The 20,440-nt window shown below is 43.0% G+C and overlaps 1 protein-coding gene across 2 annotated transcripts in view; it reads left to right on the top strand.

Annotated features, from left to right (window-relative positions):
• Positions 1–20,440, top strand: part of ASTN2 (astrotactin 2) — a 2,498,474-nt gene that overhangs the window by 1,017,661 nt on the left and 1,460,373 nt on the right. For both annotated transcript variants that reach the window (XM_085612137.1, XM_085612129.1), the window contains one exon: positions 8,105–8,251. In XM_085612137.1, coding sequence (XP_085468263.1) covers positions 8,105–8,251 — 147 coding nt within the window. The remainder of the gene's footprint in view (positions 1–8,104; positions 8,252–20,440) is intronic.

Genomic DNA, 20,440 nt, shown 5'->3' with positions numbered 1-20,440 from the left:
TTTGGGACACAAACCCTACAGGAGGGTCAAAGGAGCAACGATCTAAGCGAGAGCGAGCACCTGCTGGCTACGGCTGTTTGTGTCCTCCAGCATTTAGTGTTATTTGCTTGATGCAGAATGCATCCTTGGTACCATTTTGGATGCAAGGGTGCATTTTGCACTAAGGAAATAGCTCTAAATGCTGGATTACGCTTCTCACGTAATTACGCATACTTACAAGAAATTACACTAGAGAGAATTGTACCAGTTATGCCCCCCCTGATTCATTACTGGGACATTTCACAACTCTGCCAATGTACCTCAGTCCTGACCTGCTGTACCGACTGTTGCCCACGTGCTGGGACATTACAGAGTTCGACACAGAGCTTTGCTAATATATCACAATCCAGGCACGTATCTAGGACTGCTACGACCTGACCGTCAGCCAGGGTGCTAGACTCCGCTGCCTTAACGGGACGGACCTCAGTACCATTGTATTACAGAGCTCCGCCAGTGTACTTCAACCCAGTCATGGCGTGCCAGGCCCTGCTTCAGGACTGGGATATTACGCAGCGCCTTTCGATCTGGACCTGGTGGTGGTTCATTCTATAGAATGGCATTAACGACCTCTAACAATGCACCTAAATCCTGACTTTTAGCTCTCCTACTATTTTATTAATAAGCCATAAGGAGCTCTGCTGATGGATTTCAGGTCTATCCTCAGCATCGAATGCTACTTTTTCACTTGAGCAATGACTACGTTAATACTAAGCGGCTTCTTTAGAGTTGGATAGATGCAGGATATCCGCCAAAAGCGGCAGATGTCCGACTCGCCGCATGGCGAGTGAGTTGGCATGACAGATCTCTGCCAAAGCACCTCAGCCTTGACTTGCTTCATCGGCTGCTATTTATTATTGAGAAGTCCTAGATCTCTGCCAATGTATCTCAATCCTTCAGGACCGGCTGCTACTTCATTACTGGGAGAATTGCAGAGCTCAGTACCGAGACATTACCAAGTTCTACCCATACACGTCAGCCCTGACTGCCACCACCGGCTGCTACTCAGTGGTCGAAGTGGGAGGGATCGGAGGGGCATGATGTGCCCATACATTTCTAATCTAAGTTAAACCGTTCCCCTACTATTAGAGAAAAGAGAACCGTCCTGGGATGATTAATTCCAAGAGTTGAAATGCATCAGCAGAAGTGTAAGGCAGGGATTCTACTGTGCTATGAAACTGAGGGAGGGTCAGACAGCTAAACAAGCCTTCTTGCCAGGGTGCCTGCTTGCCTGATAGAAATGTAAATGTGCTCCACTGGTTAATTTGCAAATGTAAAGGGTTCTTAGAAGCCGGTATTGGCTTTAATAGATGTAATGACTGAACTTTGAAGCGTGCATGCTTTTAATGGGCAATTACAAAAAATGTCACTGTTTACAGTCTGGGTAATATAAAAATCTATATTTTGGAAGCACTTTATCTTAAACCTTTTTGCACATTTTGTATCAGCCAAATCTTATACTTAATGAAAGTTTAAAATAATGACTTATGTATTCCCAGTGCTTTCTGTCACAGACTGGGACCTCGTAGCACTGAACATACACATCACTATTACAGACTGCACCAACCAGGATTCAGTTCTGTGGCTCACTGGTTACAGACCCAGATCTCTGGAGTGCATTAAATAGTAGAGGTTTCATAATGTATGATAATGCAGTTCCCACTGTTTAAATTAACCTGCATTAATGTGTATTTAATATGTGCCTTATTTTATATGTAGTTAGCTGAAGGCGAAAGACAAAAAAGTTACAGAATATTTTGTTTTGTTAGCCACGCCTTTGACTTTGTCCCCACGCTCACTCATCCCGCCCTCTTTGCGCACAGCATCATTGTTCTCACAGTTTTTAATGCACTTCGGCCACTGCTGCTACTTCATTACTGGGAGCTTTACAGATTTCAGGACATTAGCGAGTTATGGCTATAAACGTCAGTCCTGATCTGCACCACCAGCAGCTACTTCATTACTGGGAGAATTACACCCAGATCAGTTGACTGGGGGTGAGTGCTTGCAATGTTCAACACTCCGTCCATCATCCCCTTTGGTTTTGTTTTGTTCGCCCTAAGTTGGCAGGGTACGCCCAGACGTGGGTCCCTTGCTCACTTTGCCACTGGATTCAAGATAGCCGGCTGATGAGGGTTATGAACCCGAAACCGGTCCCAGGATGCTTGTTTCTGGTCTAGGGAAGACATGGCTTGGCAGTTCGGGCTGGACTGTTCCCATGAGGCACAGTGTCAGACTGATTTGCATATGGCCATGTCTGAACTGGGGTGGCGGAGTGAGCTAAAGAATGATGATGGATTAAACCCACATCAGTTGACTGGGGGTGAGTGCTTGCATTCTTCAACACTCCGTCCATCATCCCCTTTGGTTTTGCTCAGTACTGAGACATTACAGACTTCTCCCTATACAATTCAGCCCTCACCTGCACCGTTGGCTGCTACTTCATTACCAGGAGAATTACAGAGCTGAGTAGTGAGACATTACAGAGTTCTGCCTATACACACCTGTCCTCACCTGCACCACTGGCTGTGATTTCTTTACTGGGACACAACAGACCTCTGCCTATGCATCTCAGTTCGATCATACAGCACTGGCTACTTCTTAATTTCTGGGAGAATTACATAGGCCGGTATTGTCGATGTTAAAGACTTCTGCGAAGGTACCTCAGTAAGTTATGGGTAGATCTGATGTAGGGAAAATATAACTGAGTGATGTAGTGAAATCCAATATAGAGGAAGCGATATAGTGATTGGGAGCTGTAATTGTTGGCAATATTGTAACATACAACCTATTTTGCTTCATGAATTCCTGCCTCTCCATCCCATAAACCGGTGGGAGACTTAACTCCTTCAGTTCGGCCCGTGCCACTATTAGTGCCTGATGGGTAGTTCAAAGTGACCTACGGTCTCACTTCTGTATGCCTCTAGATTATTATAACAACATTTTTAATTGTTATTTTTTATTTGGAAATATAGCCTTTCTTTTCTGTGCGTTTTATTTTTTAATTTAGTTACCCTAATGCTAACCCATAAATACATATAATTCATTATTTATTATGACATTCTTTTAATTTAATTTACTTTTCAGACATTTAAGTAGATACAACTAATTTAAAATGTATTTTATTTATTAACATAACATTATATTTTGTTTATATAACTGCAATAATTGAATTAATATTTTTAGAATAACCTACCCCTTACACTTTTAGTGGACGTATTGTTTTATTAATTTATCCTAATTATCTAACCTTTATCTATCTATATATATTAAATGTCTATATCTGTTCATAGTTAGCCTGTCTCTAACTCCCACCTTATTTATTTGTTTCATAATATTTGTGTCCATTATAATTGAATTATATTGTAATTAATAACCTTATCCGCAAACACTTTGTTCAAATTTAGTTTGACTGAATGTTTAATATGTCTTGGAGGTATCCACGCACCCCTATCCTTTTTATTGTTTTAATACTTTTTGTATTAATTAATGTACTGTACGTTTCATTAATAAACTTCTCTATCACATCATCACATTTCTTTAATCATTTTAAATCAAATTTCTTTTAAATAATTACCCATCCCTCAAAATAAATTGCTTTACTTACCTAGGTCAATGTATTGGTAAGGATATGTAGTGATCACTCAATGAAGTGCAGTAATGTAGGGGAAGGGTAAATTAGTAGTGGTGGTTTGGTGGTGGTATACCCCTTAGCAAGGTAAAGATTAAAGTACAGAAAATGTAAAGTGTATTAATTCCTATTAAAGGTTCTAGCAGAATGCAGAACGGTTGGCAAATGATATAGTTCCATTATTGTTGATTTCACGATGACCTAAAACCAAAGGTAGGCAATCAATCCATGACGCAGGATGGACTTTTGCGTAAGGATCTCCGGTCAGAAAAGTTTTCAATGTATGTACTCTCTTGGAGTCCAGTCTGTTCTGCATGGTTCCAAACATGACATGGTGTCAGTATACCACCTTATGGTGAAAATTGGGGAGGGCACATAGCCAAGAAGCTAGAGCTACTGACCTTTGAATTGGGGATCGTGTGTCCAATCCTGGCTGCTGCTCAACATCTTGTGATTCTGAGCAGATTATTTAGGGCTTGATTTAGTGTTTGGAATACAGATTACTCTGTGACAAATGTGACAGATAGCCAGTCTGCCTTTATTACAAGTGCATTATGTCCTAATGCACTTGTAATAAGGCAGGCAGGATATCTATCATGTTTGTAAGGAAGTATCCATGCGCCAGGCTCTAAATTAGGCCCTTAATCTCCTCATGCTGAAAAAAACGAAAGAAAAATTAGTGTAGTCCTTACTTGACCAACTGTGATTGGTTTGTTCATCTTGCATCAGTAAATTCTGATTTCACCCCCTCAATCAAGAGATTTTTTGATGATACTGCAAATCTCACAGGTCATTTTGTGACTATCCACAATGTCTTCAGAAAGTTTTCTTGAGCAATGCCCTTCTGCTGGGCTGTTATACAGTGTTGGGTGTTGGAAGGGTCAATTGGTCTTTACACCAGTGCACGGATAAACCCACTTCTTCTGGTTTCGATTGGCAGTTGGGGAACCAAATTGTGGTCCACTCACTATTCTTTTGCTTCTTGGCCCCATCCACGTATTCTAGTATCTCCTTGGCATGAGAGTTGTTTTTACTTACGAAATTACAGAAATCATTTCACACCATCTGTGATTCTCCTTAAGAGGCTTTGGGCCAGAATTACTAGGGGCTTGTGTTGCCATTGCATCATGCAAGGTGACTCAAGGCAACTCCAGCCCTTAATTCAGATTTGCTAACCCACGCAAAGCGACCTTGCTTGACTCTGCAGGGCTTAGTAAATCCAGAGTAACACAAGGCAGTGCAAGTCACTGCCTTACGTTAATTTGCATTTGGAAGACGTTCCATGGGTGGAGAGTGGAAATTACCACACAACCACCAGGGCTAGACTGGGGACCCAAAGCAGCCCTGGCAATATTCTCAGACCAGCCCCTGACGAAGAACTGCCCGGCCCCCGGAGGCTGGAAATGCATGCCTGATGCTTTTGTTACTGGGAGCTCATCATGCAGCGCTCCTGCAAAACTGGCCTCAGTAACAAAACCGGCCCCCACCACTACAAAACAGGACCCCAGTCCTACAGCCTCCTAGGGAAATGCTCGATGCTCAGTACAGCCAGTCTGGCCCTGACATCCACCCATGGATTCTTAATTTACTAAGAATAGAAAACCTGCAAGTGCATCAAAATGCTACGCCATGTTTATTTCTCCTCGTTATTTCCTCTTTGTATGCATGCTGCATTTTACAGTACATATAGAAAGAGGAAAGTACCTTAAAGGATTGTTGTTGTGCAGGAAGTTTTCAATTCCTGCACAAAAACAACCCTGTCTGTAAAGCAGGCACCCTCGCCCCATAGGGCAAGGGTGCCTGTGTTGGCGCACCAGCACAGGGAGAGTGCAGGAATTCATCATATCTTAGTAGATATGGTACATACCTGCCCTGTCCATGTCATGCAGTTGGTTTCGTCGGCAGGTTTTCTTTGAAAACCTCATGAACCAATAATATTGTGCTAGCGAATGAAATGTGACTTTCATGAAATATATAACAAAATCACTTTTATTTATAAAAAAAAACACATGATTTGATTGACAGATGATTTGACAGTGGTCAGAAACCTACAATTCTTCAGATATCCATCTAAAAATTGCTGTATAAGGATGCACACACATCACGATGAGTAGATATTGAAATAAAGGCAAAACTCTATGCATAATCCTCCTATTCGAAATATTTTTCTGCAGATTATTATCTGGGAAGACAAGCCTTAGGATTTCTCCGGTAGACTTGTGTATTTTCAGAAAAACATTTTGTTTTATCCAAGAGGGATACATTTCTCTGTGAAAATACTTACAGTCACTGAAAATATAATTCTTCCATTTGCAGAATATTTTGGATGGTTTTCCAGGGTTGAGATCAGCCTTCAAACATTTTGTGAAACACCTACTAATTTATGAGTTTGTCCACTGGAGTTTGTATTACCACACCCTCCTCTCCACACACATACACACACTGTATGCACTGGTAAATTAAGAGTAGTTCCATTGAGTCCACCTGCAGGCTGATTTGGCACTATACTGTACTGTACTGTATTATTTTATCTGTTAAGTGTAAATGTCTGGAGATTCTAATTTTAATTTATCTGATGTGCAAAATACTTGTGAATCAGACCCATGGCTTTTCTTGTGGAGAAAACGCAACACTGTCTTAAATGATAGCCTACAGGTTAGTTGGATGCAGGCAGGGCACACTCAGGATTGATTTTCTGACTCAGAATTGTGATTCAAAAAAACATTGACTTCTTACAGTTCCTTGGAGGTGGAAACTGCCATTTTCCATAGTGTGAGCAGGGTGCGTCATGCACATTGGATGGTTTAGTGATAGTATAAATTGCAGTTTTGGGACTTTACCGGCCGATCTATATAAGGGGGAAAGAGGGGTAGTTTACTAACAGCACAATGTAGCCATGCACTTCCTCTTAAAAACTATTTCCTGTTCTTCTATCAAAACTCCCCTTTTCTAGGGTGTCATTCATAGATACGCTCCCACACCACATTAGTCACTTTGTCATTCACAAAATATAACAAGCATTTGCTATGCAATAGGTCTCACATTTGTGAGAGTTTAAGCTATGGGCATTGTAAATGACAATGACTTCTATTTATCTGTTCAAAAAAACAACACATAAATAAAAGGCATTGTCATTTACAATGCCAATAGCTCAAACCTTTGAAATTCCGAGACCTATTGCATTTCAAATTCTTGTTGCACGAACACCGCTGGTTATGTGGAAGTGTGGGAAACGGAAAGAGTAGCCCATAATTTAAATGTTTCATGCAAATAAAGTACCATTACATTAATGCACTTTTAAGGGTCACACCTCATGGGAGGTAACAACAGAAGACAGGGAGGTACTATGGAGGGACTAACGAGCCTATTAAATCAGAAGCCAACATTTACAAGGGACAATGATGCAAGCAATGAAAAATATGGGCGGAGAGTGGGCGGAGCTTCAATTCCATACCTGAATAAAGCATGCATCGCAGAGCAGCGCAGGCGCTGCCCAGGCTCAACCTAAAAAGGTTGTACCAACCCAAGGCAAAGCAACCAAAGTTGACCTAAAATAGGTCGAATTATCACACACAGGATTTGCGATGTTGCTCTCAGGAACGACCAGTGTTTCAGGTAACAGCTATGTGGCCATTTATGGCCACTACGAGTAAAACCCAAAATGTCCAGAACATGCAGACTGAGTTTTTATCAGGAACATGCAGAAGTACATCTTTGACAAGCACAGGGGCTGCCAATGTTCTGAATGTACAAAAGCGGAAAGCTCTAGCATGGATTTGACCAACAGATGGGCATTCAGAACACAGTGGCTCAAGATGATAACTTTAAAGACAGAGGAAAGATGTTTTGTTGCTGGAGACACTGTCTAGTGGAAATATCATTGTACAACGTGTGAGGCGGGAAAGGAAAGTGTATAACGTTTGAGGCTTAGGTAGAAATGTTACCATGGAAGCAACAGACATAAGGTCATGTCACTTAAGGCACAGGCAGTGCAGTAGATTGCTAAAGGAACATTCATTAGATACACAACTGAAGACACATGTGGAATACTGTATAGCCTAAGACAGGTGGTATGTCTCCACAAGCACAGGCAGGTTATGCCAATGGAGACACAGACAGGAGGGAAAACTACTTAAGCTTAAGAGATAATATATCCTCTAGTCTGTGCAGGACATTACATCATTGACAATACAAGTACCGGGCATATTGTTAAAGCCCCAGACTCTTTGTTATCCTATATCATTACAAGAGGACTGCAGGCAATGTCGCTGAAAGCCAAGGCACATCATTATCTCACTGGGTGGACATGCAACACTGAAAGGACAGGCATCATTATACTTGTTAACTCTGAATTTGGACCATCCCTTCAGTGCTTTTTTATGCTTCATGCCCATATCATTTTCTACAAAATAAACCCTTGTGTTGTTCTTTCTCCAGGTACCCTGCGAAGCCCTGTGAATAAAACAGCACTTACCCTGATTGCAGCAAGCTCCTGCATCCTGGCCGTGGTGTGTAGCACTCAGCTCCCCTGCCCGCTGACAGTGAAGGTGACGCTACATGTTCCAGAACACTTCATTGCTGACGGTAAGAGCATGTTTTTTCTTGTCCCGTTGTGCTAGATCAAGTCATTGCTTATAGCTAAAGAGGTCTCTGCTGTATAAGTTGTAAAGAAGCCTTCTTTTTACTTTGTCTCACAGTCCACATATACCAAAGAGAATCTACAATAGCGACATAGCCAGATAAAACTACAGCTGCTTAGACGAGGATGAATATCTCGACAAGCTCTAAGACAGAGGGCCTGATTTAGATGTTGGCAGGACTCCCGTCGTCCCTCCTTGGTGGAGTATTCAAGTACTCCGCCAGGATGACGGTATCCTGGTGGCCGTATTTAGATGTGTGCTGGCTGAGCCGCTGTCCGCATCAACAGACTATTTCCCATCGCATAATTGTTGCACCGTCGTCGAGGCAGCAGACTCCTTTGCTGGCTAACAGTATTCCGTCAGGTCGATGGGTTTATGCTGACCCTATTTAGATGTCCCCGTTGTGCTAGTGTTGTCCTAGCGGTAGTTTTCTGACGGAGTGAGTCCTTGGCGGAGTGGAGACTGGTAAGTACTACTGATTTATGTGTCAATGCACATATATGTTGTTCTTGCTTCTAAAATATATGTAGGTAATGAGTTATGTTCCTTTTCTTACATATTGCACAGCACACAAACAACACACACACAGACACTATTGAATGCACACCTAAGCTTACCTTAGCCCCCGGCGACAAAGAAGTTGATTAGCGTTGTGGTCACGTAGTAGCAGCAAAGGGAGGACCTGGACAATGGGGTTCAAGACGGAAGCGGGAAACAGAAAAAAGGTATGTTTGTACCTCATTTCCTTCAGTTCCACCAACTCAAAGTAGGAGGTATCCCTGCCACAGTTTCCTTGATGGAAAGGCACATTGTGATTGGCCTGGTGGTAATCTTGGCTGGACTCCCACCCACTTCTGCCTATAACGGCATCAATGCAGGTGAAAATTCCTGGCGGAGTAGGAGGCACTTGGGCGGTCTTTCATCCATGGACCCGCTAACATCTAAATAGAGCTGGTGAACGGCCAAATAGGCGGGCGGTGAAACCGCTGAAAAATTACAGCTGGACCAGATCTGCCAAGATCTCAATAAGGCCCAGTGTCATTTTAAGTATTTTGATGGCCCCTGGGCTAGACATATTTTGGGGGTCTCTGTACGGAACACATTTGATTTTTATCACAAATTTCCTCCTAAGTTAAGCCCACATGATGCCACACAATACTAACTTATATGTTAATCATTAACAAGGTCATGCAAGAATAGATTAAATATATCTTGCACAGTAACCCAAAAATCCTTCAGATGAAATTGTGTAGAAAGACAGAGTCGGAGGAAGAGGTAGCCAGAGAGGGAGAGAGTTTAACTAGAGAATAGAATAGAAACAGAGGTCAGAATGTTCACTTTCCCAGGGGGCCCTTGGAAGGTGGGGGCCCTGGGAAATTGCTCACTTTGCACATGCCTTAAAGCCAGTCAGTCAGTCAAAGGCTTTATTTCGATAAAAACATATCATAAAAGCTTTACAATTAAAAAAGAGTTTAAATTCATTTAGGTTAAAATCCAAATATTACAATAAGAATAAGACATATCATAAATAGATGTTAAGAACGGATTAAACAATTTCTTTAAGCCTTTTGCTTCTAATGCGCCATGCCCAAGATAGAAATTTTGATAGGGCGCAAGCATACAGAGGGCGGGAGTCAGACATTAAAATACGTAACGCCTCAATGTAGTGCCTAGTGCCTAAGGAACGGCACAATTGCTTGCCTTAAAGCATCTAAGCACTAAGGGCACATGGAACTGCATCCTCGTACAAGGACACTCCACCCTTAAACACCAGAAGAGGATAGAACTCCATTCATATACACAAAGAGGTATACACCAAGAGGAAAATGTAATACCACCTACAGAACCAAGAATAAACAGAACGATGTCAAAAGACTATATCAAGGGAAAAGAGAATTACTTCCTCATACACCAAATAGAAGCATAATTTCACCAACCTGCCCTAAATGATTAGCAGTATTTCATATTTCTTTGAAAAATAGAAATCGTAATTCCATCCAAATATAGCAAAGAGATTTTTTTTTTACCCCAGAAGTAAAAAATGACATAGAATTGCAATCACCTATACCAAATTACAGATGGTGACGCTGTTCATTCATCCGTTCATAAAAGAGGGAGGGAGAAGAAAGGTAAGGGAAATGGAAAAATGATCATCACCCTTGTCAGACCTTGTTCGGGGGGTCACCGGGCAGACAGGTGCGACTAGGCCCCAACCTTGATGGTTGAGGTCGTTTGCCACTGGTTTCCTGAGGGCCATCCTAATATGACTCTGCTAACTATAGCAAGTGCAACCCCTTCTGCATTTGCCTCTCAAGAAAACAAGGTCAGACAGCCACAGGCTTCCCATTGAGGGAGTGTGGGTGGCACGTGTTCACAACTCAACAGTCACACAAAAGACACAATAATATCATGTCCAGCCCAGTGCTTATTTTTTAGGAGAAGAAAGTATTTTTGATATCCCTGCAAAACTCAATACTGCAGAAATTAATTATTCTACTACACAGGTTTGTAAGTCACACTAACCGTGAGGTACTACAACCCTCTTCCCTCACTGTTAAGAGTCTTCCATCCCTCCGAGGCCGAGTTGTCTAAGAAAGACCAATGTCTCTGAATAGTACTAAGACTGGAGCAAAGTCAAGTACATGGTCTCATCTTGGTAAATCCTCCCAGTTGTTTATAGGGCATATACAGGGCCGGACTGGCCATAGCGGGCACCGGGCATTTCCCCGGTAGGCCGCAAGGATGGGGGCCGGTTTTGGACCCCTGGGGGGCCGTTTTTGTTACCGGGGGTCGGCAATATCAGCCCCCTGTAACAAAATCGGCCGAAACTGGCCCTCGCAAAGTGCCCGGCTGCACTCCCCCTCGCCCCAGGGAGGGGGGGGGGGCAGCTGAGCAGTTTGCCAGGGCCGGTTTCTGTTCCCAGTCCAGTCCAGGGCATATAAAACGTGGGGGGACAACGCCTCTGGCCTGTTCATCCCCATCCACCTTTCAACCCACAGCAGCGCACTCCATAAGGATACAAACACAGCTGGCCTATTGTAAATGCACAGGCAGTAAGAGGTGCAAAGTTACTTATAGTGAGAGATTTTGCCTCAGTCATTCTGGCATTTAATGGACACTGGACTCTTGAAAAAGCATAGGATGTCTCCGCAGCAAGCAAAAAAGAACACCTGTCACAACAATGCCAACCTGCATGGGCCTCCTTGCGTCTGCCTACACAGGGGCAACCACTCAAAAGAACAGCACCAGCTCCCACACAAGCAGTTCCTCACTGCCAACAATTTCCCAACACTTACACCACTCACAAGAAGTTTTGGATGAAGCCCTCCTTTCCTGACCTTCTCCAGCTCACAAGGACTTTGGGATGGGGAGCTGAGCATCAAAGAGGGACCACGAACTCCCAGGCTGGAGTTCCCAAGCACAGATAGTTCTGTTCCACTACACATGCGCATCCCAAAGAGGTGTCCTTAAGAGTCAGTCCACTGCTCTCACCTCCTTGCTTTACTCTCATCACCCACCAAAAGGCGAACTTAAAGTGTTGCAAACCCCGTGGAAATGAAGCCAGGTGGGATAGATAGGTGGTGGTGAAGATCACAAAGGAAATCCCTCAGGGGCAGATCAGAAGCAGCGAGAAGACAAGAGCATTGTTTGCTGCTCGCCGCAGCAATCACTGTGGGAAACTAAACATGACACATAGTGAGGCGGATGACAGCCGCCTGGGGAGATGCCCACATCAAAGCATTGAGGCTCATGTAAACAGCTAGGCCTGCGGCGAGATAAGAAACACTGCAACTATCTTTAGTGCGACTCCACACCATCCTGTGCTTATAAGAAAGGAAACAACCAGCAGGCAGTGCCTGCAGCTGCATTCCAAGGCCCCTCCCAGAACCCCTCCTCTCTTTTCCACTAAATTTGCTCCTGCGAGTCCCACTTCTGTTTTTTGCCTTTCAATTTAAAACGGTTTAATGAAAAGCACAAATTGATAAATAAAGTGTTTTGAAAAAATCGCAATGTAATAACATGCAGGAAAAAAAAACCCACATCAATCATATGCCCAATATAGGGAAGGTATGTTCATTGAAGTATGTATGTCGGCTGTTCTGTTGTTTTTGTTTGTCCACATTTGAAAAAAACAAGATTCCTTTTTTTGTTGAGAAACTTGAATAAGAAGCTACATAAATAATACCTATGTTGTACTGCATTTTATTTCCACACCACCTTCAATAACTGAACACAATAGAATTTAAAGAATTCTTAATCGCAGCTCTATTAGTGGCTGCTTTCGCTGTTCCTAATTAAATATTTATGGTAACTTCGTGCTATAATTTTATTATGTTGCATGAATGTTTTTTCTACTACCTTGAGCGGTTTAAATCAAACTAAATAAAAAGTATAAAGCTACCCTAAAGTATGGAAGATTGATAAACAATCCCATAGGTTATTGCATAGTTCATGTCCATCATTTTACATTTGGTTATCATCGGATTCTGAAGAAAGAGGATGGGAAGAAGATAGTTGTAGGTAAGGGCAACATTAAATACAGATGGGAAAAAGTGAGATGGTTGGCTGGCTAACAGCAAATCAAAACAAGCAATGCAAACTTTGCAGCCAATCACAGATATATAGTCTAAGAACCATTTTGTATGTATACTCCGTTTTCCGTAAATGTTTCTCAATTGATTATTGGGAACACAAGTTAATAATCATTCATCCACATTAGATACATTTCTGCTTTTCCAAATTCTCAAAATGAGCCTCTTTGTACTCATGAATGTTTTTTTTTATGTGTGTCCGTTTGATCGTAATAACTTGTGATAAACAGTTTTAGGAGGTAGTTGGTTGATATACCCAAAGGAGAATCTCTCGAAGACCACTCCAAAGTGGCTTCACTCTTTTGCATTTGTACTAAACCACTGCCAAAGCCATTAGAAGCTCTACACCATCATTATCTCACAGTCCTAATCTGAAAAGTTACAGTGGCAACCTTTCTTTTTTTATAAACATTTTTTGATGTATATCTTTGGATCAACTGAGCGGTTACCATTTGTTTTTGATACATTAGACAAATCAGTATTGAGTGCTACAAGTCCCATTCCCATGCTTTCTTTAAAGCTCACAAAGAAATAACCTCCCAAAGATTTTCATGGGATTGTCAATAGGTGCAGCTGACAAATACTCCATTTTTCAAACCTTTAAAAGTAACAGTGGAGACCAGCTCCTTGTGTGTCAGTAAGTTTATTTGTACAGCACACATTCACCAAAGCATGTTGGAACTTAAAACCTAGCTAATGGATACATCTGAAATGAAAAGAACATTGATTAGATATGTTTTTATAGCTTTTTCTAAACAGAGATAAATTTGAGTTAGAGCGAAGAGCAAATGGAAGTGAGTTCCACGATTTTGCTGCTTTGATAGAAAAGGCTCTGTCACAAAATTGACAAAAACATGATGTGGGAACAATAAGACAAAACGAATGAGCATGAACTAATGCAGCACTCATGTAGGGTCAGAAAAACAAAATGTACTCACTACAAAACATGAAGTGGGTTGAAAAATTCCCCTGTGAATCTTGATCATGGCCTTAAATACAAGCGTTCTTTTCACAGGCAGCCAATGAAGTGAACTGTAGATGTGTGTGATCTTTACACAGTATTACTGGTTACCTTAGCAGCTGCATTTAGGACCAGCTGAAATTGATGCAAATGGGTATCGTGCAGCCACATAAATTTCATTCTCATCAAGCCTTGACTGTATCCATGCATTTATTATTTTACATGATGTACTGGAATGTTGGATGGTAATTTAGATTTTGCCACATTAAGATGCCAGAAGCAAGTTTTGAAACTTCATTTACCCGAGTCCTGAAGTTTTTTGTCAATCATGAGACCTGCATTTCAGACTGACAGCTTGCTATACTTTCAGGCCATAGCAAAGGAGCTGATATAATGATTTGAGTAGTTTTATCAGGGTTTAATTTCATATAGTTTGCTGGCAGTCACCAGTGAATAATCCACAGTGAATTGACTGGAGTACCTTGGTCAATCGGAGAAATACCATCCGAAGAATTGCTAAGGTTCAATAACTGGACAGTCTATTGGGTGTCATCACTATACATGTAAAAGGTGGCTTCCAGAATCATCCAATAACTTTTTAAGGGAAAGCATTTAGATATTAAAGAGAAATGGTCGTCAAATAGAAGCCTTAAATACACCACAGAGGCGAATCCTTGCCTTCACTCAATAAAGAGGATTGCAGTGATTTATTTTTAATCTGACAAAAATGAGGGCAGCCATTCTACAGTTTTGACAGTAATTCTAATGTCAGCTAGCCTTGACACGATGATCGCATGGTCTATAGTGTTGAAGGCTGTGGAAAGGTCCTGTTAGACTTGGCCCTTTCTGCAAGGTAGTCCCAAACCTTTTATCTTCACACTTCTTGGTTCTGAACAGATTTTTGTTAACTTTTAGGGTTATGCACACTTTACCAGTTCTAAAGTGTTTTGTGCTCTCTCCTTAACTAGAATTGGCTTATACTCAATTGTGGGAAAAGTGGGAAGGGTATGTCCAGATGTGGGTCCCTGCTCACTGTGCCACGTTATTCAAGCTATCCTGGCTGATGAGGGCTGATACCCCGAAATAGGTCCCAGAATGCTTGTGTCTGGCCCAGGGAGGTCCTGGCTTGGCAGTTCGGGCTGGACTGTTCTCATGGGGAGCACGGTTGAGACTGATTTGCATATGGCTGGGTCCAAACTGGGGAGGCGTGCTGAGAAAGAAAACAATGGATTAAGTCCAGATCAATGACTGGGGGTAAATGTTTGATTTGCTCATTATTTCATCCATCATCTGTTCTTTTTGCTTTTATTGCCCTAAGGGAGAAGGGTATGTCCAGACATGGGACCGGTGTTCACTATGCCACTGGATTCAAGCTATCCTGACTGATGAGTGGTGATACCCCGAAACCGGTCCTAGAATGCTTCTTTACAGTCCAGGGGTGACCTGGCCTGGCAGTTCTGCCTGGACTGTTCCTATGGGGAGCAGGGTCGAGACTGATTTGTATATGGCTGCATCCAAACTGGGGAGGTTTGGTGAGCAAAAAACAATGGATTAAACCCTGATCTGTGAATGGTGGTGAATGTTTGATTTGTTCACCATTCCGACCATCATCTGTTCTGTTTACTTTTAGAAATTTTACTTGTTCCTGCCTTTGCCATTTAGTGCCTGCATCCTGTCACTGGGTCACGTGGCTGAGTGTAGTTGACAGTTAGGATTTGTGTATTCCTTATAGACAGCCACACAGAGAGCTTAGGTGTGCCGTCATGGGCATCACAGGCAGGATGGGAGTGTGGAGTTAGGCACATCCCCTCTTACACCTGAATAAGCTGTGCTCTGCCTCCATAACCCCTGTAGTTAGTCTGGGGCCTGGGCAGGGGAGGCAAGAAACATGTGCACTTCAAAGGGAAACCGGGTATAAATATTTGACCTCAGACACCAATTCCTCAGCACACTCCAGTACCTGTGGAGACGGTGCAAGAAAGGAGGACTTCTGTGCTGCTGAAAGGACTGGCACTCTGCTGGACTGCTGCCTTGCTAGACTTCAGCCTTGCTAAATTGCTGCCCCACTGCCATGCTGCCACCCTGCCTGAGTCTGAGGGATTTGACCTGCATCTGAACCCAGGACTCCCAGAGTGACTCCAAGGGCTACTCTGCTGGCCTCCTGTTTAGAGCCACAGGGACATAACTGACTCACAACCACCGGAACCAGCACCCAGAACCAGCTGGAGCAAGCCCCAGACCCTCAAGTGGTGCCTCTCAGGTCCTGGACTCTTAATGCACCCACAGAGAGGCTGAAATGTAGTTTTGAGCTCTTGCAACCGTGAACAGGCCCATTGACGCCAAAGCCTAGTTGCTCGTTTAGCCTGCCAACACCAAGTTCTGTCAACCCGACTCTTCGTGCTAAAGCATTGACCGTTCAAAGGGAGCACTTCCACGAAGCTCCAGTTAGGCCGCTTGCGACAACAACCGGATCTTCGCGCTACGGTGACGACACCAGGCCTGCTCTTTGCGCTATATTGATGACTATCTGTGACGCTTCTCCTGGCCCCCTCCAATGCGAACACCACTCTTTGTGCTAGGCTGAGAAAGTAACTTTTCAGCGAGATTGACCTGGTCCTTATATCCGACTGACACTCCATCGTAGTCGGCTTGAACTTGTACTTTGTCACAGTCTCGCATGACCAGATAGCCACAAGTTCTACTGATTGTATTATTGTCATGTTGGTCTTGATTTATTTATTAAATTTAGCTCTATTTTTTCATGTGTTTGTGTTTTCACTTTATTTCTGGTTTCATTGCTGTGTAAATTCTTTACACATTGCCTCTAAGTTAACTGCTCTGTGCCAAGCTGCCTGAAGGTTGAGCACAGGTTAATTTGGGGGTTGCTTGTGCCTCACCTTGACAAGGATTGTGGTTGTTGCTTGAGTAGGGTTTCAGCCCCTTCAACCAGTAAACCATTGGTTTCACATGTCCAATAATATTAAAGCTCTTACTTCTGCTTTGTCTACAATAAGATAGAGATTGTAACAACTGAAAGCACAAGGTCTTTGCTCCTCCCTGACCTAAAATTAGCTGGGAAAGTACTCAAAATGCTGTTAACTTTCACAGATTCTAGCAGTTGGATGTTATCAATTTTTGCAAGATTTTTGCCAAGAAATGAAAGCAATTAAATTGGAAGATAGCTGCTGGATATATCAGAATCTAATTGAGTTTTTTTCAGGATAGTCTTGACTATAGGAGTTTCCTAACCAAAAATAATTTTTTAAAAGATGAGAAATATATTTGGATTAGCTATTCACAGCAATTTCATTCAACTTGCTGTACCAGTGTCATCAATGGAATTTGCGGCCCGCAGCGTTTCTATTATGGAAAGCAATTGCTGGTTTGAAATAAGCTAAAAATTACCAAAGCCACATGTTTGCCTCAACATGTGTTTAAGTATGTTGAGATATGTTTTCTATCTCGGTGTCAGATCAAATGTTACAGATGTCTTTTTTTTAATGCTGCCAAATTGTCACAATATTCAGGAGATTATCTAATTGTGCCATTGACATTTATAGGGCTTTGCAATTCGTTTACAACCCTGCAACATATTTGGGCTTTTTAATATCCGCTTTGATTAATATGCCATTTTACAGCTTTAATCTGCTCCTGCTAATATTTTGTTAAAGAGTGTATTCGGTTATACGGGCCGGCTCATGGTTTTTCCGCCATTTACACTCTAATTGCCTTGTTTGCTATTTTATTATCCGTAATCTCTGAGTGTACCAAGGTTTCTGAATCTTGACTTTCCCCATCTGCTTAGTAATTGGAATGTTTACATCTAAAATATCAGACAGTGACTCATTTAAACAATGCAGTATTTCATCAGGCATAAGGCTAGCTAGGGATTTAAAACGATTTGTAAAATTTATGAGATCTGACCAGCTTCTGATGCAAAATAACACAATTTACATCTATAAATAAATAGATGATTAATTAAAAATTGTAAATATATACTTTCCCATGAATACCTACTTTCAAGACATTGTAGTTGTCAGTATTCTGGCTATGACAGTTTTGTAGCACAATATTTTGGGCTCAGTATTCTGAAAATTAAAAAAGCCCTACTACCTCCCTTGCTCCCTGTCCCTCTCATACTCACTTTTCTTATTTCTATCCTCACTTGCTCCCTGTGCTCCTCATCCCTCCTTGCTACTCTGCTCTCCCATCGTTTTTGCTCTCTGTCCTAAGTCATCAGTGCAGGCTCCCTGATCTCATGCTTGATTCTTGGCCAGCACCAGACCAGGTTGGCTGCACAGGCCCGGCTCGCATGGGAAGAGCAGGTTCTGCTAGGAAATTGATCACTTAATGATCAAGTCTCTCTGCTCATGATCATTTAGTAATTAGTGTCTCAGCGTCTGCTTTTAAATTTTCTATAATTGTAATATTTCCCTTTTTCAGGCTATGGTGCAGGGCAGGGTCATGTCATGTTTACAGTGATTTCTCTTTCCACGCCCTCTGTGATCATTGAATCGCTGTTCCAGGTAACTCCAAGAAAGGGGAGAACCTCCCTACTCACTCTTCTACAGATATCCTTAATCCGCCCCCCCTGCAAGCATGCACCTATCACAGTGGGCAACAGCATCTCTGATGATCCACTGGGTGCTTCAACAGCTAGGCAGGCAGCAACTCATATCTCTTCAGCACCTTTCTGATTCTTTCAGGCTTGGAGTTCTGTGGCTGCGACTGAGTGTCCCTTTGTGCATAACACAAGTGAAGGCAGGTGGCACAAACCACTGCCTAGGCACACGTGTCACACCAGTAACAGACTCGGGCTAGAGTGGAGCCGGGAGTGGATGAGTGACATTTCTGAGGAGGACTATCGTCTGCACATAGAGAGGCACCTGCTTTGAAAATTTTAAATTGTCTAATGTACTGGACACTGGCATATGCACAGCAGTGACAAGAGTGTTTGCAAATAGGTACCTCGGTGGAGAGCAAAACGTTTCAGTGAAGTGCAAAAGGTACCTCAGAGGAGAGCAAAGGGTTTCAGTGAAGTGTCAGTGTAAGTTTATCAGTGTAAGAAACATGCAAATAAAACAATGAGATCAGTGTGAAAACGAGTGTAAACATCCCAGTAGCACACTCACTGTAATTAAAGAAGAGTAGTAACATAGGGTTCAATGTCCATCCCAAAAGCTGTTGTAGTAATCAATAAACTCATTAAACTGCAGGGGGGAGGGGACATTGTATTACCCACTACTTTGTTCTCATACAAACATAGATTTTTTTTTCTGACAATTCAAATGTGAGGCATTGCAGCCTGCTTGAGGTAAGGGACGATTGCAGCTTTTCAAACCTCCGAGGGCAGGAGAAGTCGAATGTCACATTTGCCTGAGGGTTTTTGTGTGTGTTCCTATATTTATTTAAATCTTCTGTGTTTGGCAGGTGCAGAGTACATAACGGTACTTAGTTGGACTGATCATGCAATAACAACAAACACTGCAAAAACAGTTAGGTCTTGTAATGTCAACATGCCTGACCTGGCGCTGCGCACCTGGGCCAGGCAAGGGAGGAAGCAGAAGGGAGGGGCCGGAAAGGGCAGTTACAAAAAGCAGTGAGCAGAATAAAGACATGCTAAAGGATCTCCTGCTGTCTGTCTCATTATTTACATAGAGACACGAAACTGGCGATGAGGGTGGGATGCTAAGGACTCCCCCCCCCGCCTGCGCAGTGCTGCATCAACTACGGTGAGACTGAGTGCATCTATCGTTGATGCAAACGCCAGCTGTGCAGAATCAACTACCGGCCATACTCTGCGGCGACTTGCACTGTCAGCTGTTTAAATACCTGCCATACGCTGCTGCCGCCTGCACTGCCAGCCTCTTCAAATGGTGCCAAACCCCAGAACCTCAGAGTTAGTGTAAGTCCTCTCACCACGTGTTTGAGACACAAACGCGCCTATTTCTAATCGGCGGCCATCTTGAAGTCAGACAGTCAACATTGGGAAGACCCTGCCACCATTCCGGCGGCCATCTTAAAGTCAGGTGAAGCAGAAAACTCCACTATGTCTGCTACAGGGGAGGAATGCAACGCTACTCGTGAGTGCCACTGCTGCACGCCACACCCTTACACTACCAAGTGACGTACGAACACGCTGCAGAGCGGAGAAGAGCAAACAAAATCGCCTACACGTCATGCCCACTTCCCCGGATTCCTCCCAGAATGGGCAACCAGGTCCCGCGCCAACCGCACAGCCAGGCCCAGCGCTGCCGGGGGTATCGTTCCTGCAACCCCCAGAAACCCTGCTGCTGACATCTGGAAATAGCATGGGCCCTTTATGGCAAAGCTGGCTGGAAGACTTCGAGGACTTCATGAAAGGTTCGCGGGTACTTGACCCCAACCAACAACTTATTGCTCTGCGTAATCTAGTGGGCAAAGACGTTGGACAAATCATCAAGGAACTACCACCAGCCATGTCTGCTGCCTATGCAGTCGTAAGGAAGGCACTCAACAGAAAATTCTTCCCCAAGCGAAACCTAGACTACGAACGTTACACTTTCAATCTAGCATCCCAAGAAAAGGATGAAGCGATGGG

Source organism: Triturus cristatus, chromosome 1_2 (assembly GCF_964204655.1).
Source record: "Triturus cristatus chromosome 1_2, aTriCri1.1, whole genome shotgun sequence".
Classification (NCBI taxonomy): domain Eukaryota; kingdom Metazoa; phylum Chordata; class Amphibia; order Caudata; family Salamandridae; genus Triturus; species Triturus cristatus.
This window is presented reverse-complemented; position numbering and strand designations above follow the sequence as displayed.